Genomic DNA, 18,763 nt, shown 5'->3' with positions numbered 1-18,763 from the left:
GTTGTGGTAGTTGACCTGTGTGTGTGTGTGTGTGTGTGTGTGTGTGTGTGTGTGTGTGTTTTGTGGTAGTTGACCTGTGTGTGTGTGTGTGTGTGGTAGTTGACCTGTGTGTGTGTTCCTTCCTCAGGTCCACCTGTGTAGCTCTCACCTGTTGCTGCGTCGTGCAGCGGTGGCCTGTCTGAGACAGCTGGCCCAGAGAGAGGCTGCAGAGGTCTGTGAGTACGCCATGAGTCTGGCCCGCAACAAGGACAGCACGGACTCAACCACCGTCAGTAAGTAGTGGACCTGACCAGGGACGGGCCTGACGCTAGACCAGGGACGGGCCTGACACTAGACCAGGGACGGGGGTCCGACGCTAGACCAGGGACGGGCCTGACGCTAGACCAGGGATGGGGGCCCGGCGCTAGACCAGGGATGGGGGCCCGACGCTAGACCAGGGATGGGGGCCAGGCGCTAGACCAGGGATGGGGGGCGCAGGGGATGGGGGACCAGACCAGGGATGGGGGCCAGGCGCTAGACCAGGGATGGGGGCCCGGCGCTAGACCAGGGAGACCAGGGATGGGGGGGCCAGGGATGGGGGCGCTAGACCAGGGATGGGGGGGCCCAGGGATGGGGCGCTAGACCAGGGATGGGGGCCCGGCGCTAGACCAGGGATGGGGGCCCGGCGCTAGACCAGGGATGGGGGCCCGGCGCTAGACCAGGGATGGGGGCCAGGCGCTGACCAGGGATGGGGGCCCGACGCTAGACCAGGGGATGGGGGCCAGGCGCTAGACCAGGGATGGGGGCCCGACGCTAGACCAGGGACGGGGGCCCGGGACCCTAGACCAGGGACGGGGGCCAGGCGCTTGACCAGGGATGGGGGGGACCAGGGACGGGGGCCAGGCGCTTGACCAGGGATGGGGGCCCGACGCTAGACCAGGGACGGGGGCGGCCAGGGAGGCGCTAGACCAGGGATGGGGGGATAGACCAGGGACGGGGGACCAGGAACGGGGCCCGCTAGACCAGGGATGGGGGCCAGGCGCTAGACCAGGGATGGGGGCCCGACGCTAGACCAGGGATGGGGGCCAGGCGCTAGACCAGGGATGGGGGCCCGGCGCTAGACCAGGGATGGGGGCCCGGCGCTAGACCAGGGATGGGGGCCCGGCGCTAGACCAGGGATGGGGGCCCGGCGCTAGACCAGGGATGGGGGCCCGGCGCTAGACCAGGGATGGGGGCCCGGCGCTAGACCAGGGATGGGGGCCCGGCGCTAGACCAGGGACGGGGGCCTGGTGCAGAAGATACTAGTCTGTAAATCAAATCAGATCAAATCAAATGTTATTTGTCACATACACATGGTTAGCAGATGTTCATGCGAGTGTAGCGAAATGCTTGTGCTTCTAGTTCCGACAATGCAGTGATAACCAACAAGTAATCTAACTAACAATTCCAAAACTACTGTCTTATACACAGTGTAAGGGGATAAAGAATATGTACATAAGGATATATGAATGAGTGATGGTACAGAGCAGCATAGGCAAGATACAGTAGATGGTATCGAGTACAGTATATACATATGAGATGAGTATATAAACAAAGTGGCATAGTTAAAGTGGCTAGTGATACATGTATTACATAAGGATGCAGTCGATGATATAGAGTACAGTATATACGTATGCATATGAGATGAATAATGTAGGGTAAGTAACATTATATAAGGTAGCATTGTTTAAAGTGGCTAGTGATATATTTACATAATTTCCCATCAATTCCCATTATTAAAGTGGCTGGAGTTGAGTCGGTGTCAGTGTGTTGGCAGCGGCCACTCAATGTTAGTGGTGGCTGTTTAACAGTCTGATGGCCTTGAGATAGAAGCTGTTTTTCAGTCTCTCGGTCCCAGCTTTGATGCACCTGTACTGACCTCGCCTTCTGGATGATAGCGGGGTGAACAGGCAGTGGCTCGGGTGGTTGATGTCCTTGATGATCTTTATGACCTTCCTGTAACATCGGGTGGTGTAGGTGTCCTGGAGGGCAGGTAGTTTGCCCCCGGTGATGCGTTGTGCAGACCTCACTACCCTCTGGAGAGCCTTTCGGTTGAGGGCGGAGCAGTTGCCGTACCAGGCGGTGATAGAGCCCGCCAGGATGCTCTCGATTGTGCATCTGTAGAAGTTTGTGAGTGCTTTTGGTGACAAGCCGAATTTCTTCTTCACGATGCTGTCTGTGTGAGTGGACCAATTCAGTTTGTCTGTGATGTGTACGCCGAGGAACTTAAAACTTACTACCCTCTCCACTAGTGTCCCATCGATGTGGATGGGAGCTGCTCCCTCTGCTGTTTCCTGAAGTCCACAATCATCTCCTTAGTTTTGTTGACGTTGAGTGTGAGGTTATTTTCCTGACACCACACTCCGAGGGCCCTCACCACAGATAGACTAGTCTGTAGGGGGTGGTGTGCCGCAGATAGACTAGTCTGTCGGGGGTGGTGTGCCGCAGATAGACTAGTCTGTAGGGGGTGGTGTGCCGCAGATAGACTAGTCTGTAGGGGGTGGTGTGCCACAGAGGTGTGATTGAATGTCTGTCTCTCTCTCTGTCTCTCTCTCTGTCTCTCTCTCTGTCTCTCTCTCTGTCTCTCTCTCTGTCTCTCTCTCTGTCTCTGTCTCTCTGTCTCTGTCTCTCTCTCTGTCTCTCTCTCTCTGTCTCTGTCTCTGTCTCTCTCTGTCTGTCTCTCTGTCTGTCTCTCTGTCTGTCTCTCTGTCTGTCTCTCTGTCTGTCTCTCTGTCTCTGTCTCTCTGTCTGTCTCTCTGTCTCTGTCTCTCTGTCTCTCTGTCTCTGTCTCTCTGTCTCTCTGTCTCTCTCTCTGTCTCTGTCTCTCTGTCTGTCTCTCTGTCTGTCTCTCTGTCTGTCTCTCTGTCTCTGTCTCTCTGGCTCTGTCTCTGTCTCTCTGGCTCTGTCTCTCTGGCTCTGTCTCTGTCTCTCTGGCTCTGTCTCTCTGTCTCTCTGGCTCTGTCTCTCTCTCTCTCTCTCTCTCTCTCTGCTAGATCTGAACATCACAGAGACTGGTTTGGAGGGGGTTCTGTTTGGAATGCTGGACCGGGAGACGGACAGGAAGCTTTGTCACGACATCCATGACACTCTGGGCCACATGCTCTCCTCGCTCGCCGTGGACAAGCTCTCTCATTGGTTGAAGCTCTGCAAGGATGTCCTGGCTGCTACGACAGGTCACAGTCTGTGAAACTTGACTTTACTAAGTGTCTGGTGACGGGTTTAAATAGACATGTCTTCTATTTATATATATATCAATGTTATGCTCAGCTAAGTCACATGATTTAAAAAAATAAATAAAAATTACCTTTGTTTTACTAGGGAAGTCAGTTAAGAACAAATTCTTATTTTCAATGACGGCCTGGGAACAGTGGGTCAACTGCCTGTTCAGGGGCAGAACGACAGATTTGTACCTTGTCAGCTCGGGGGTTTGAACTCGCAACCTTCCGGTTACTAGTCCAACGCTCTAACCACAAGGCTACGCTGCCGCCCCAGTGGCCATGGAATGTTCTGTTGATATATTTTCGTCTGGCTGTTGGTCAGTGCAGTGATATTTAATTAGGCCACTAGCCATATGGGTATTTTTATTGTCTTGTTGAATAATGGTGTTTGGTTTTTTTTAAATGTCCATTCTCCCTCGTCTTAAAGGTTCAGTCTAGTCAAAACTGGATTTTTCTGGGTTTTATATCATATATTTCCACACTGAGTTTGGAAGAATACTGTGAAAATTATGATAATGCCCCTTTTAGTTTAAAAGCTGTTTGAAAAAACGGCCTGAAATTTCAGCCTGTTTCGGTGGGATGGAGTTTTATACTGCCTGGTGACATCACCGGTAAATAGACCAATAAGAAAGAGTTCCAAACCTCTCTGCCAATAACAGCTAGTTTTCTCCTCCCATTCAAACCACTCCCAAACAGTCTTGACAAAATTATTGCTTGGTCTTTGCTAAGAAGCTATTTGTGTTTATTTTTGACGATTTTAATGTTAAACCATCCCAGTAAGGTATTTGTTACCCAGAAAGGATTTGATATGGATATGAAAAGGGCTGTATTGGGCCTTTAATGTGTCGTGTCTGGTTTGATATGGATATGAAAAGGGCTGCATTGGGCCTTTAATGTGTCGTGTCTGGTTTGATATGGATATGAAAAGGGCTGCATTGGGCCTTTAATGTGTCGTGTCTGGTTTGATATGGATATGAAAAGGGCTGCATTGGGCCTTTAATGTGTCGTGCCTGGTTTGATATGGATATGAAAAGGGCTGCATTGGGCCTTTAATGTGTCGTGTCTGGTTTGATATGGATATGAAAAGGGCTGCATTGGGCCTTTAATGTGTCGTGCCTGGTTTGATATGGATATGAAAAGGGCTGCATTGGGCCTTTAATGTGTCGTGCCTGGTTTGATATGGATATGAAAAGGGCTGCATTGGGCCTTTAATGTGTCGTGTCTGGTTTGATATGGATATGAAAAGGGCTGCATTGGGCCTTTAATGTGTCGTGTCTGGTTTGATATGGATATGAAAAGGGCTGCATTGGGCCTTTAATGTGTCGTGCCTGGTTTGATATGGATATGAAAAATTGGGCTGCCTGGTTTGATATGGATATGAAAAGGGCTGCATTGGGCCTTTAATGTGTCGTGCCTGGTTTGATATGGATATGAAAAGGGCTGCATTGGGCCTTTAATGTGTCATGCCTGGTTTGATATGGATATGAAAAGGGCTGTATTGGGCCTTTAATGTGTCGTGCCTGGTTTTATGGATATGAAAAGGGCTATTGGGCCTTCCTTCCTGGTTTGATATCCAGAAAAGGGGCTGGCCTTTAAGGAGGGTTTGTATGTGAAAAGGGCTGCATTGGGCCTTTAATGTGTAGATCTGGTTTGTATGGAAGAAAAGCATTGGGCCGACCTGGTTTGATATGGAAGCAGGGGATTGGGCCTTTAATGATCGACTGGTTTGATATGGATATGACATCATTGGGCCTTTAATGGCGTGTCTGGTTTGATATGGATATGAAAAGGGCTGCATTGGGCCTTTAATGTGTCGTGTCTGGTTTGATATGGATATGAAAAGGGCGCGTGTCTGGTTTGATATGGATATGAAAAGGGCTGCATTGGGCCTTTAATGTGTGTTCTGGTTTGATATGGATAGACATTGGGCCTTTAATGTGTCGTGTGTGATTTGATATGGATATCATTGGGCCTTTACTGCCTGGTTTGATATGGATATGAAAAGGGCTGCATTGGGCCTTTAATGTGTCGTGTCTGGTTTGACAAGAGGGCTGCATTGGGCCTTTAATGACCTGGTTTGATATGGATATGAAAAGGGCTGCATTGGGCCTTTAATGTGTCGTGCCTGGTTTGATATGGATATGAAAAGGGCTGCCTAAAGGTGTCTGGTTTGATATGGATATGAAAAGGGCTGCATTGGGCCTTTAATGTGTCATGCCTGGTTTGATATGGATATGAAAAGGGCTGCATTGGGCCTTTAATGTGTCGATCTGGTTTGATATGGATATGAAAAGGGCTGCATTGGGCCTTTAATGTGTCTCTGGTTTGATAGATGAAAACCATTGGGTCATGGGACTTTATTTTTTTATGTCACTGGTTTGATATGGATATGAAAAGGGCTGCATTGGGCCTTTAATGTGGCCTGGTCATGGAATTACATCTGTCAATATATGTAGGAAACCTGTTTTCCTGTGTCGATGAAGTATTCCTTCCTTCCTGTCCAGAGGCTGGAGGAGGGGTTGTGGCACCGGTAGATCTGGGTAAAGAAGAGGACGACTCGGAGAAGCAGGATGAGATCGACGATGACATCATGTTTACGGCGCTGGGAGAGGACAATAACGCCAAGCCGTCTGTGGCGCCGCGCTGGGTGACCCGTGTGTTCGCTGCAGACTGTCTGTGTCGCATCATACTGCTGTGTGAGAACGCAGACAAGACCCACTTTGACCTGGCCGGCGCCCGCTCTGCTAAGGCCAAGAACCCTAAAGGTACACACACACACACACACACACACACGATCAGCGAGCAGCCTCTCAGATACCACATTAGACTTTATTTTTTTATACACACAGAGACGCTGCCAGTGGTTGGTCATGGAATTACATCTGTCAATATATGTAGGAAACCTGATCTCTCTCTCTCTCTCTCTGTCTCTCTGTCTCTCTGTGTCTCTGTCTCTCTGTCTCTCTGTCTCTGTGTCTCTGTGTCTCTGTGTCTCTGTCTCTGTGTCTCTGTCTCTCTGTCTCTGTCTCTGTGTCTCTGTCTCTGTGTCTCTGTGTCTCTGTCTCTGTCTCTCTGTCTCTCTGTCTCTGTCTCTGTGTCTCTGTCTCTGTCTCTGTGTCTCTGTCTCTGTGTCTCTGTCTCTGTGTCTCTGTCTCTGTCTCTCTCTCTGTGTCTCTGTCTCTGTCTCTCTCTCTGTGTCTCTGTCTCTCTCTCTGTGTCTCTGTCTCTCTCTCTGTGTCTCTGTCTGTCTCTGTGTCTCTGTCTCCCAGGTGATCTGCTGGTCCTCCACCTCTCTGACCTGATTCGCATGGCCTTCATGGCAGCTACAGACAACAGTAACCAGTTGAGGATGGCTGGTCTTCAGGCTCTGGAAGACATTATTAAGAAGTTTGCCTCTGTTCCGGAGCCAGAGTTCCCAGGTCACGTGATCCTGGAGCAGTACCAGGCGAACGTGAGTCTATCAACACAGATAATCAATGAAGATACGCCATTAAGATAATCTATGTGTTGTATTTCTATGTAGCTCTGGCAACCTCATTCAATGTATATATCTTTATTGTTCCTCAGGTTGGAGCTGCTCTTAGACCAGCGTTCTCCCCAGATACACCTTCTGACATCACGGCTAAGGCATGCCAGGTAACTGTCCTGATAGGTTCTCCACATAACCACCTTCTGACATCACGGCTAAGGCATGCCAGGTAACTGTCCTGATAGGTTCTCCCCAGATACACCTTCTGACATCACAGCTAAGGCATGCCAGGTAACTGTCCTGATAGGTTCTCCCCAGATACACCTTCTGACATCACAGCTAAGGCATGCCAGGTAACTGTCCTGATAGGTTCTCCCCAGATACACCTTCTGACATCACAGCTAAGGCATGCCAGGTAACTGTCCTGATAGGTTCTCCACACGACCACCTTCTGACATCACAGCTAAGGCATGCCAGGTAACTGTCCTGATAGGTTCTCCCCAGATACACCTTCTGACATCACGGCTAAGGCATGCCAGGTAACTGTCCTGATAGGTTCTCCCCAGATACACCTTCTGACATCACAGCTAAGGCATGCCAGGTAACTGTCCTGATAGGTTCTCCTAAGGCATGCCAGATACACCTTCTGACATCACAGCTAAGGCATGCCAGGTAACTGTCCTGATAGGTTCTCCCCAGATACACCTTCTGACATCACAGCTAAGGCATGCCAGGTAACTGTCCTGATAGCTTCTTCAGGCAGAAGTTTGCATCCTGTAACTCCAACTCCAAAAAAGTTCTGGGACACTGTGAAGTCCATGGAGAACAAGAGCACCTCCTCCCAGCTGCCCACTGCACTGAGGCTAGGAAACACGGTCTCCACCGATAAATCCATGATTATCGAAACTTCAATAAGCACTTCTCAACGGCTGGCCATGCCTTCCGCCTGGCTACTCCAACCTCGGCCAACAGCTCCGCCCCCCCGTAGTTCCTCACCCAAGCCTCTCCAGGTTCTCCTTTACCCAAATCCAGATAGCAGATGTTCTGAAAGAGCTGCAAAACCTGGACCCGTACAAATCAGCTGGGCTTGATAATCTGGACCCGCTATTTCTGAAACTATCTGCCGCCATTGTCGCAACCCCTATTACCAGCCTGTTCAACCTCTCTTTCATATCGTCTGAGATCCCCAAGGATTGGAAAGCTGCCGCAGTCATCCCCCTCTTCAAAGGGGGAGACACCCTGACCCAAACTGCTATAGACCTATATCCATCCTGCCCTGCCTATCTAAGGTCTTTGAAAGCCAAGTCAACAAACAGGTCACTGACCATCTCGAATCCCACCGTACCTTCTCCGCTGTGCAATCTGGTTTCCGAGCCGGTCACGGGTGCACCTCAGCCACACTCAAGGTACTAAATGATATCATAACCGCCATCGATAAAAGACAGTACTGTGCAGCCGTCTTCATCGACCTCGCCAAGGCTTTCGACTCTGTCAATCACCAAATTCTTATCGGCAGACTCAACAGCCTCGGTTTTCGGATGACTGCCTTGCCTGGTTCACCAATTACTTTGCAGACAGAGTTCAGTGTGTCAAATCGGAGGGCATGCTGTCCGGTCCTCTGGCAGTCTCTATGGGGTGCCACAGGGTTCAATTCTCGGGCCGACTCTTTTCTCTGTATATATCAATGATGTTGCTCTTGCTGCGGGCGATTCCTGATCCACCTCTACGCAGACGACACCATTCTATATACTTTCGGCCCGTCATTGGACACTGTGCTATCCAACCTCCAAACGAGCTTCAATGCCATACAGCACTCCTTCCGTGGCCTCCAACTGCTCCTAAACGCGAGTAAAACCAAATGCATGCTTTTCAACCGATCGCTGCCTGCACCCGCATGCCCGACTAGCATCACCACCCTGGATGGTTCCAACCTTGAATATGTGGACATCTATAAGTACCTAGGTGTCTGGCTAGACTGCAAACTCTCCTTCCAGACTCATCAAACATCTCCAATCAAAAATCAAATCCAGAGTCGGCTTTCTATTCCGCAACAAAGCCTCCTTCACTCACGCTGCCAAGCTTACCCTAGTAAAACTGACTATCCTACCGATCCTCGACTTCGGCGATGTCATCTACAAAATGGCTTCCAACACTCTACTCAGCAAACTGGATGCAGTCTATCACAGTGCCATCCGTTTTGTCACTAAAGCACCTTATACCACCCACCACTGCGACTTGTATGCTCTAGTCGGCTGGCCCTCACTACATATTCGTCGCCAGACCCACTGGCTCCAGGTCATCTACAAGTCCATGCTAGGTAAAGCTCCGCCTTATCTCAGTTCACTGGTCACGATGGCAACACCCATCCGTAGCACGCGCTCCAGCAGGTGTATCTCACTGATCATCCCTAAAGCCAACACCTCATTTGGCCGCCTTTCGTTCCAGTACTCTGCTGCCTGTGACTGGAACGAATTGCAAAAATCGCTGAAGTTGGAGACTTTTATCTCCCTCACCAACTTCAAACATCAGCTATCCGAGCAGCTAACCGATCGCTGCAGCTGTACATAGTCTATTGGTAAATAGCTCACCCTTTTCACCTACCTCATTCCCATACTGTTTTTATACTGTTTTTATTTATTTACTTTTCTGCTCTTTTGCACACCAATATCTCTACCTGTACATGCCCATCTGATCATTTATCACCAGTGTTAATCTGCAAAATTGTATTATTCGCCTACCTCCTCATGCCTTTTGCACACATTGTATATAGACTGCCCATTTTTTTCTACTGTGTTATTGACTTGCTAAATTGTTTACTCCATGTGTAACTCTGTGTTGTCTGTTCACACTGCTATGCTTTATCTTGGCCAGGTCGCAGTTGCAAATGAGAACTTGTTCTCAACTAGCCTACCTGGTTAAATAAAGGTGAAATAAAAATAGGTTCTCCACACGACCACCTTCTGACATCACAGCTAAGGCATGCCAGGTAACTGTCCTGATAGGTTCTCCACACGACCACCTTCTGACATCACAGCTAAGGCATGCCAGGTAACTGTCCTGATAGGTTCTCCACATAACCACCTTCTGACATCACGGCTAAGGCATGCCAGGTAACTGTCCTGATAGGTTCTCCCCAGATACACCTTCTGACATCACAGCTAAGGCATGCCAGGTAACTGTCCTGATAGGTTCTCCACACGACCACCTTCTGACATCACATTTGGACATTTTGACTTAGGGGTGTACTCACTTTTGTTGCCAGCGGTTTAGACATTAATGGCAGTGTGTGGAGTTATTTTGAAGGGAATGCAAATGTACACTGTTATACAAGCTGTACACTCACTACTTTACATTGTAGCAAAGTGTAATTTCTTCAGCGTTGTCACATGAAAAGATATACTCAAATATTTACAAAAATGTGAGGGGTGTACTCACTTTTGGGATCTACTCTATATATTTTTCACTCCCCAGATATATAACAGAGTAGTTATCACAAAATAGTTTTCGCTCATCATCATATAAATGAAACCAATGTGGTCAGTAGAAACAGCAGCAGAAATGATCATGTTTTCTCTCTGTGGGAAGTGCCAATCTAGGCCATCTGCATTGGGAATTCACCTGGAATTTAATGTATTTTTCTTATTGTTTTAAGAGAAAAATGAATAAAACAATGGCAGTTTTAAACGATAAGAAAAAATGATATATTTGCAATTCAAGATGTACAATGTATTCATCACACTGGGATCTGACCACTGGGATCTGACCACTGGGATCTGACCACTGGGATCTGACCACTGGGATCTGACCACTGGGACCTGACCACTGGGATCTGACCACTGGGATCTGACCACTGGGATCTGACCACTGGGATCTGACCACTGGGATCTGACCACTGGGATCTGACCACTGGGATCTGACCACTGGGATCTGACCACTGGGATCTGACAACTGGGATCTGACAACTGGGATCTGACCACTGGGATCTGACCACTGGGATCTGACCACTGGGATCTGACCACTAGGATCTGACAACTGGGATCTGACCACTGGGATCTGACCACTGGGATCTGACCACTGGGATCTGACCACTGGGATCTGACCACTGGGATCTGACCACTGGGATCTGACCACTGGGATCTGACCACTAGGATCTGACAACTGGGATCTGACAACTGGGATCTGACCACTGGGATCTGACCACTGGGATCTGACCACTGGGACCAGACCACTGGGATCTGACCACTGGGATCTGACCACTGGGATCTGACCACTGGGATCTGACCACTGGGATCTGACCACTGGGACCAGACCACTGGGATCTGACCACTAGGATCTGACCACTGGGATCTGACCACTAGGATCTGACAACTGGGATCTGACAACTGGGATCTGACCACTGGGATCTGACCACTGGGATCTGACCACTGGGACCAGACCACTGGGATCTGACCACTGGGATCTGACCACTGGGATCTGACCACTGGGATCTGACCACTGGGATCTGACCACTGGGACCAGACCACTAGGATCTGACCACTGGGATCTGACCACTAGGATCTGACCACTAGGATCTGACCACTGGGATCTGACAACTGGGATCTGACAACTGGGATCTGACCACTGGGATCTGACCACTGGGATCTGACCACTAGGATCTGACCACTGGGATCTGACCACTGGGATCTGACCACTAGGATCTGACCACTGGGATCTGACCACTAGGATCTGACAACTGGGATCTGACAACTGGGATCTGACCACTGGGATCTGACCACTGGGATCTGACCACTGGGACCTGACCACTGGGACCTGACCACTGGGATCTGACCACTGGGATCTGACCACTGGGATCTGACCACTGGGATCTGACCACTGGGATCTGACCACTGGGATCTGACCACTGGGACCAGACCACTGGGACCAGACCACTGGGATCTGACCACTGGGACCTGACCACTGGGACCTGACCACTGGGATCTGACCACTGGGATCTGACCACTGGGATCTGACCACTGGGATCTGACCACTGGGATCTGACCACTGGGATCTGACCACTGGGATCTGACCACTGGGACCTGACCACTGGGACCTGACCACTGGGATCTGACCACTGGGATCTGACCACTGGGACCTGACCACTGGGACCTGACCACTGGGATCTGACCACTGGGATCTGACCACTGGGATCTGACCACTGGGATCTGACCACTGGGATCTGACCACTGGGATCTGACCACTGGGATCTGACCACTGGGACCTGACCACTGGGATCTGACCACTGGGATCTGACCACTGGGATCTGACCACTGGGATCTGACCACTGGGACCTGACCACTGGGATCTGACCACTGGGACCTGACCACTGGGACCTGACCACTGGGATCTGACCACTGGGATCTGACCACTAGGACCTGACCACTGGGATCTGACCACTGGGATCTGACCACTGGGATCTGACCACTGGGATCTGACCACTGGGATCTGACCACTGGGATCTGACCACTGGGATCTGACCACTGGGATCTGACCACTAGGATCTGACCACTGGGACCTGACCACTGGGATCTGACCACTGGGACCTGACCACTGGGATCTGACAACTGGGATCTGACCACTGGGATCTGACCACTGGGATCTGACCACTGGGATCTGACCACTGGGATCTGACCACTAGGATCTGACCACTGGGATCTGACCACTGGGATCTGACCACTGGGACCTGACCACTGGGATCTGACCACTGGGATCTGACCACTGGGATCTGACCACTGGGACCTGACCACTGGGACCTGACCACTGGGATCTGACCACTGGGATCTGACCACTGGGATCTGACCACTGGGACCTGACCACTGGGACCTGACCACTGGGATCTGACCACTGGGACCTGACCACTGGGATCTGACCACTGGGATCTGACCACTGGGATCTGACCACTGGGATCTGACCACTGGGATCTGACCACTGGGATCTGACCACTGGGATCTGACCACTGGGATCTGACAACTGGGATCTGACAACTGGGATCTGACCACTGGGATCTGACCACTGGGACCTGACCACTGGGATCTGACAACTGGGATCTGACCACTGGGACCTGACCACTGGGATCTGACCACTAGGATCTGACCACTGGGACCTGACCACTGGGATCTGACCACTGGGACCTGACCACTGGGATCTGACCACTGGGACCTGACCACTGGGATCTGACCACTGGGATCTGACCACTGGGACCTGACCACTGGGATCTGACCACTGGGATCTGACCACTGGGACCTGACCACTGGGATCTGACCACTGGGACCTGACCACTGGGATCTGACCACTGGGACCTGACCACTGGGATCTGACCACTGGGACCTGACCACTGGGATCTGACCACTGGGATCTGACAACTGGGATCTGACCACTGGGATCTGACCACTGGGATCTGACCACTGGGATCTGACCACTGGGATCTGACCACTGGGATCTGACCACTGGGATCTGACCACTGGGATCTGACCACTGGGATCTGACCACTGGGATCTGACCACTGGGATCTGACCACTGGGATCTGACCACTGGGACCTGACCACTGGGACCTGACCACTGGGACCTGACCACTGGGATCTGACCACTGGGATCTGACCACTGGGACCTGACCACTGGGATCTGACCACTGGGATCTGACCACTGGGATCTGACCACTGGATCTGACCACTGGGATCTGACCACTGGGATCTGACCACTGGGATCTGACCACTGGGATCTGACCACTGGGATCTGACCACTGGGATCTGACAACTGGGATCTGACCACTGGGATCTGACCACTGGGACCTGACCACTGGGATCTGACCACTGGGATCTGACCACTGGGACCTGACCACTGGGACCTGACCACTAGGATCTGACCACTGGGACCTGACCACTGGGATCTGACCACTGGGACCTGACCACTGGGATCTGACCACTGGGACCTGACCACTGGGATCTGACCACTGGGATCTGACCACTGGGACCTGACCACTGGGATCTGACCACTAGGATCTGACCACTGGGACCTGACCACTGGGATCTGACCACTGGGACCTGACCACTGGGATCTGACCACTGGGACCTGACCACTGGGATCTGACCACTGGGACCTGACCACTGGGATCTGACCACTGGGATCTGACCACTGGGATCTGACCACTGGGATCTGACCACTGGGATCTGACCACTGGGATCTGACCACTGGGATCTGACCACTGGGATCTGACCACTGGGATCTGACCACTGGGATCTGACCACTGGGACCTGACCACTGGGATCTGACCACTGGGATCTGACCACTGGGATCTGACCACTGGGATCTGACCACTGGGACCTGACCACTGGGATCTGACCACTGGGATCTGACCACTGGGACCTGACCACTGGGACCTGACCACTGGGACCTGACCACTGGGACCTGACCACTGGGACCTGACCACTGGGATCTGACCACTGGGATCTGACCACTGGGATCTGACCACTGGGATCTGACCACTGGGATCTGACCACTGGGATCTGACCACTGGGACCTGACCACTGGGATCTGACCACTGGGATCTGACCACTGGGATCTGACCACTGGGATCTGACCACTGGGATCTGACCACTGGGATCTGACCACTGGGATCTGACCACTGGGATCTGACCACTGGGATCTGACCACTGGGATCTGACCACTGGGATCTGACCACTGGGATCTGACCACTGGGACCTGACCACTGGGATCTGACCACTGGGATCTGACCACTGGGATCTGACCACTGGGACCTGACCACTGGGACCTGACCACTGGGATCTGACCACTGGGATCTGACCACTGGGACCTGACCACTGGGACCTGACCACTGGGACCTGACCACTGGGATCTGACCACTGGGATCTGACCACTGGGATCTGACCACTGGGACCTGACCACTGGGATCTGACCACTGGGATCTGACCACTGGGACCTGACCACTGGGACCTGACCACTGGGATCTGACCACTGGGATCTGACCACTGGGATCTGACCACTGGGGATCTGACCACTGGCATCTGACCACTGGCATCTGACCACTGGGACCTGACCACTGGGACCTGACCACTGGGATCTGACCACTGGGATCTGACCACTGGGACCTGACCACTGGGATCTGACCACTGGGATCTGACCACTGGGATCTGACCACTGGGACCTGACCACTGGGACCTGACCACTGGGACCTGACCACTGGGACCTGACCACTGGGATCTGACCACTGGGACCAGACCACTGGGATCTGACCACTGGGATCTGACCACTGGGATCTGACCACTGGGACCTGACCACTGGGACCTGACCACTGGGACCTGACCACTGGGACCTGACCACTGGGACCTGACCACTGGGATCTGACCACTGGGATCTGACCACTGGGACCTGACCACTGGGATCTGACCACTGGGATCTGACCACTGGCATCTGACCACTGGCATCTGACCACTGGCATCTGACCACTGGGACCTGACCACTGGGATCTGACCACTGTTGACCAGACCACTGCTGACCAGACCACTGGGACCTGACCACTGGGATCTGACCACTGGGACCTGACCACTGGGATCTGACCACTGCTGACCAGACCACTGGGACCAGACCACTGGGACCAGACCACTGGGACCAGATCAGAATATGCCTGTCCACTGGGACCAGACCACTGGGACCAGACCACTGGGACCAGACCACTGGGACCAGATCAGAATATGCCTGTCCACTGGGACCCAGACCACTGGGACCAGATCAGAATATGCCTGTCCCCTGGTTCCAAGCGTTGATTTTATATCACATGGCTCTGTTCTACTCAGTATAGCTGTAGACAGTGAGGCTAGTGTACTATAGTGTAATGTACTATAGTGTAATGTACTATAGTGTAATGTACTATAGTGTAATGTACTATAGGGTAGTGTACTATAGTGTAGTGTACTGTAGTGTACTGTAGTGTAGTGTACTATAGTGTAATGTACTGTAGGGTAGTGTAGTGTACTGTAGTGTAGTGTACTATAGGGTAGTGTAGTGTAGTGTACTATAGTGTAATGTACTATAGGGTAGTGTAGTGTACTGTACTATAGTGTAGTGTAGTGTACTATAGTGTAAATGTACTATAGGGTAGTGTAGTGTACTGTAGTGTAGTACTATAGGGTAGTGTAGTGTACTATAGTGTAATGTACTATAGGGTAGTGTACTATAGTGTAATGTACTTGCCCAGTGGACTGTCTTCCCCAGACAAGACGTATGGTTAGAACTTGCCCTTGCTCGGGAAATGTTCCACAATCTTGTGCAGATGGTCAGGATATGGATAAGAGCGTCTGCTAAATGACTTAAATGTAAATGTATAGGGTAGTGTAGTGTACTATAGTGTAATGTACTATAGACTAGTGTACTATAGTGTAATGTACTATAGGGTAGTGTACTATAGTGTAATGTACTATAGGGTACTGTACTGTACTATAGGGTAGTGTACTATAGGGTAGTGTACTATAGGGTAGTGTACTATAGGGTAAGTGTAGTGTACTGTACTATAGTGTAGTGTAGTGTACTGTAGTGTAGTGTACTATAGGGTAGTGTAGTGTACTATAGGGTAGTGTAGTGTACTGTACTATAGTGTAATGTACTATAGACTAGTGTACTATAGTGTAATGTACTATAGGTAGTGTACTATAGTGTAATGTACTATAGGGTAGTGTACTATAGGGTAGTGTAGTGTACTATAGTGTAATGTACTATAGGGTACTGTACTATAGTGTAATGTACTACAGGGTAGTGTACTATAGGGAGTGTACTATAGGTAGTGTACTGTACTATAGTGTAATGTACTATAGGGTACTGTACTATAGGTACTGTACTATAGTGTAATGTACTATAGGGTAGTGTACTATAGGTAGTGTAATGTACTATAGGGTAGTGTACTGTACTATAGTATAATGTACTATAGGGTACTGTACTATAGTGTAATGTACTATAGGGTAGTGTACTATAGGGTAGTGTACTATAGTGTCGTGTACTATAGGGTACTGTACTGTACTATAGTGTAATGTACTATAGTGTAATGTACTATAGGGTAGTGTACTATAGGGTAGTGTACTATAGGGTAGTGTACTATAGGGTAGTGTACTGTACTATAGGGTAGTGTACTATAGGGTACTGTACTGTACTATAGGGTAGTGTACTATAGTGTACTATAGGCAGTGTACTATAGGGTAGTGTACTATAGGGTAGTGTACTATAGGGTAGTGTAGTGTACTGTACTATAGTGTAGTGTAGTGTACTATAGTGTAATGTACTATAGGGTACTGTACTGTACTATAGTGTAATGTACTATAGGGTAGTGTACTATAGGGTAGTGTACTATAGTGTAGTGTACTATAGGGTACTGTACTGTACTATAGGGTAGTGTACTATAGGGTAGTGTACTATAGGGTAGTGTACTATAGGGTAGTGTACTGTACTATAGGGTAGTGTACTATAGGGTACTGTACTGTACTATAGTGTAATGTACTATAGGGTAGTGTACTATAGGGCAGTGTACTATAGGTAGTGTAGTGTACTGTACTATAGTGTAGTGTACTGTAGTGTAGTGTACTATAGGGTAGTGTAGTGTACTATAGGGTAGTGTAGTGTACTGTAGTGTAGTGTACTATAGGGTAGTGTAGTGTACTATAGGGTAGTGTAGTGTACTATAGTGTAATGTACTATAGGGTAGTGTAGTGTACTATAGGGTAGTGTACTGTACTATATGGTAGTGTACTGTACTATATGGTAAGTCGCTCTGGATAAGAGCGTCTGCTAAATGACTTAAATGTAAATGTAAATGTACTGTATGGTAGTGTACTGTATGGTAGTGTACTGTATGGTAGTGTACTATAGGGTAGTGTACTGTACTATATGGTAGTGTACTGTATGGTAGTGTACTATAGGGTAGTGGAGTGTACTATAGTGTACTATATGGTAGTGTACTGTACTGTATGGTAGTGTACTGTATGGTAGTGTACTGTATGGTAGTGTACTATAGGGTAGTGTACTGTACTATATGGTAGTGTACTGTATGGTAGTGTACTGTATGGTAGTGTACTATAGTGTAGTGTACTATAGGGTAGTGTACTATAGGGTAGTGTACTATAGTGTAGTGTACTATAGGGTAGTGTACTATAGGGTAGTGTACTATAGGGTAGTGTAGTGTACTATAGGGTAGTGTACTGTACTATAGGGTACTGTACTATAGGGTAGTGGAGTGTACTATAGTGTACTATAGGTAGTGTACTATAGGTAGTGTACTATAGGGTAGTGTACTATATGGTAGTGTACTGTACTATATGGTAGTGTACTATATGGTACTGTACTATATGGTAGTGTACTATAGGGTAGTGTACTATAGGGTAGTGAGTGTACTATAGTGTACTATAGGGTAGTGTACTATAGGGTAGTGTACTATAGGGTAGTGTACTATAGGGTAGTGTACTATAGGGTAGTGGAGCTGTAGAGAGCTGAGTACCAGTGTCAAGGCTCTGACTGATATATAGACAGATACTTCTGCTTTCTGACTGATGTGGAGGAGGCAGTAAACATAATGGTCAGATAGTGTTGACACACTCCTCACACGGAGGGCTTGTTGTCTCGCTCTGACGATCACAATCTATTTCTCTCTCTCTCACGGTCTTCATCTCTCATGATATCGATCTCTTTCTCTCTCACGGTCTTCATCTCTCATGATATCGATCTCTTTCTCTCTCACGGTCTTCATCTCCCATGAAATCGATCTCTTTCTCTCTCAGGGTCTTCATCTCCCATGAAATCGATCTCTTTCTCTCTCAGGGTCTTCATCTCTCATGATATCGATCTCTTTTTTCTCTCACGGTCTTCATCTCCCATGAAATCGATCTCTTTCTCTCTCACGGTCTTCATCTCTCATGAAATCGATCTCTTTCTCTCTCACGGTCTTCATCTCCCATGAAATCGATCCTCTTTCTCTCTCAGGGTCTTCATCTCTCATGAAATCGATCTCTTTCTCTCTCACAGTCTT

The 18,763-nt window shown here is 49.6% G+C and overlaps 1 protein-coding gene across 1 annotated transcript in view; it reads left to right on the top strand.

Annotated features, from left to right (window-relative positions):
* Positions 1 to 18,763, top strand: part of heatr5b (HEAT repeat containing 5B) — a 151,887-nt gene that overhangs the window by 89,370 nt on the left and 43,754 nt on the right. The window contains exons 23-27 of the mRNA XM_052496616.1: positions 128 to 272; positions 3,012 to 3,191; positions 5,741 to 6,001; positions 6,506 to 6,687; positions 6,804 to 6,872. Coding sequence (XP_052352576.1) covers positions 128 to 272; positions 3,012 to 3,191; positions 5,741 to 6,001; positions 6,506 to 6,687; positions 6,804 to 6,872 — 837 coding nt within the window. The remainder of the gene's footprint in view (positions 1 to 127; positions 273 to 3,011; positions 3,192 to 5,740; positions 6,002 to 6,505; positions 6,688 to 6,803; positions 6,873 to 18,763) is intronic.

Source organism: Oncorhynchus keta, chromosome 3 (assembly GCF_023373465.1).
Source record: "Oncorhynchus keta strain PuntledgeMale-10-30-2019 chromosome 3, Oket_V2, whole genome shotgun sequence".
Classification (NCBI taxonomy): Eukaryota; Metazoa; Chordata; class Actinopteri; order Salmoniformes; family Salmonidae; genus Oncorhynchus; species Oncorhynchus keta.
The sequence above is the reverse complement of the archived record's forward strand: the minus strand, read 5'-3'. Positions and strand labels throughout refer to the sequence as shown.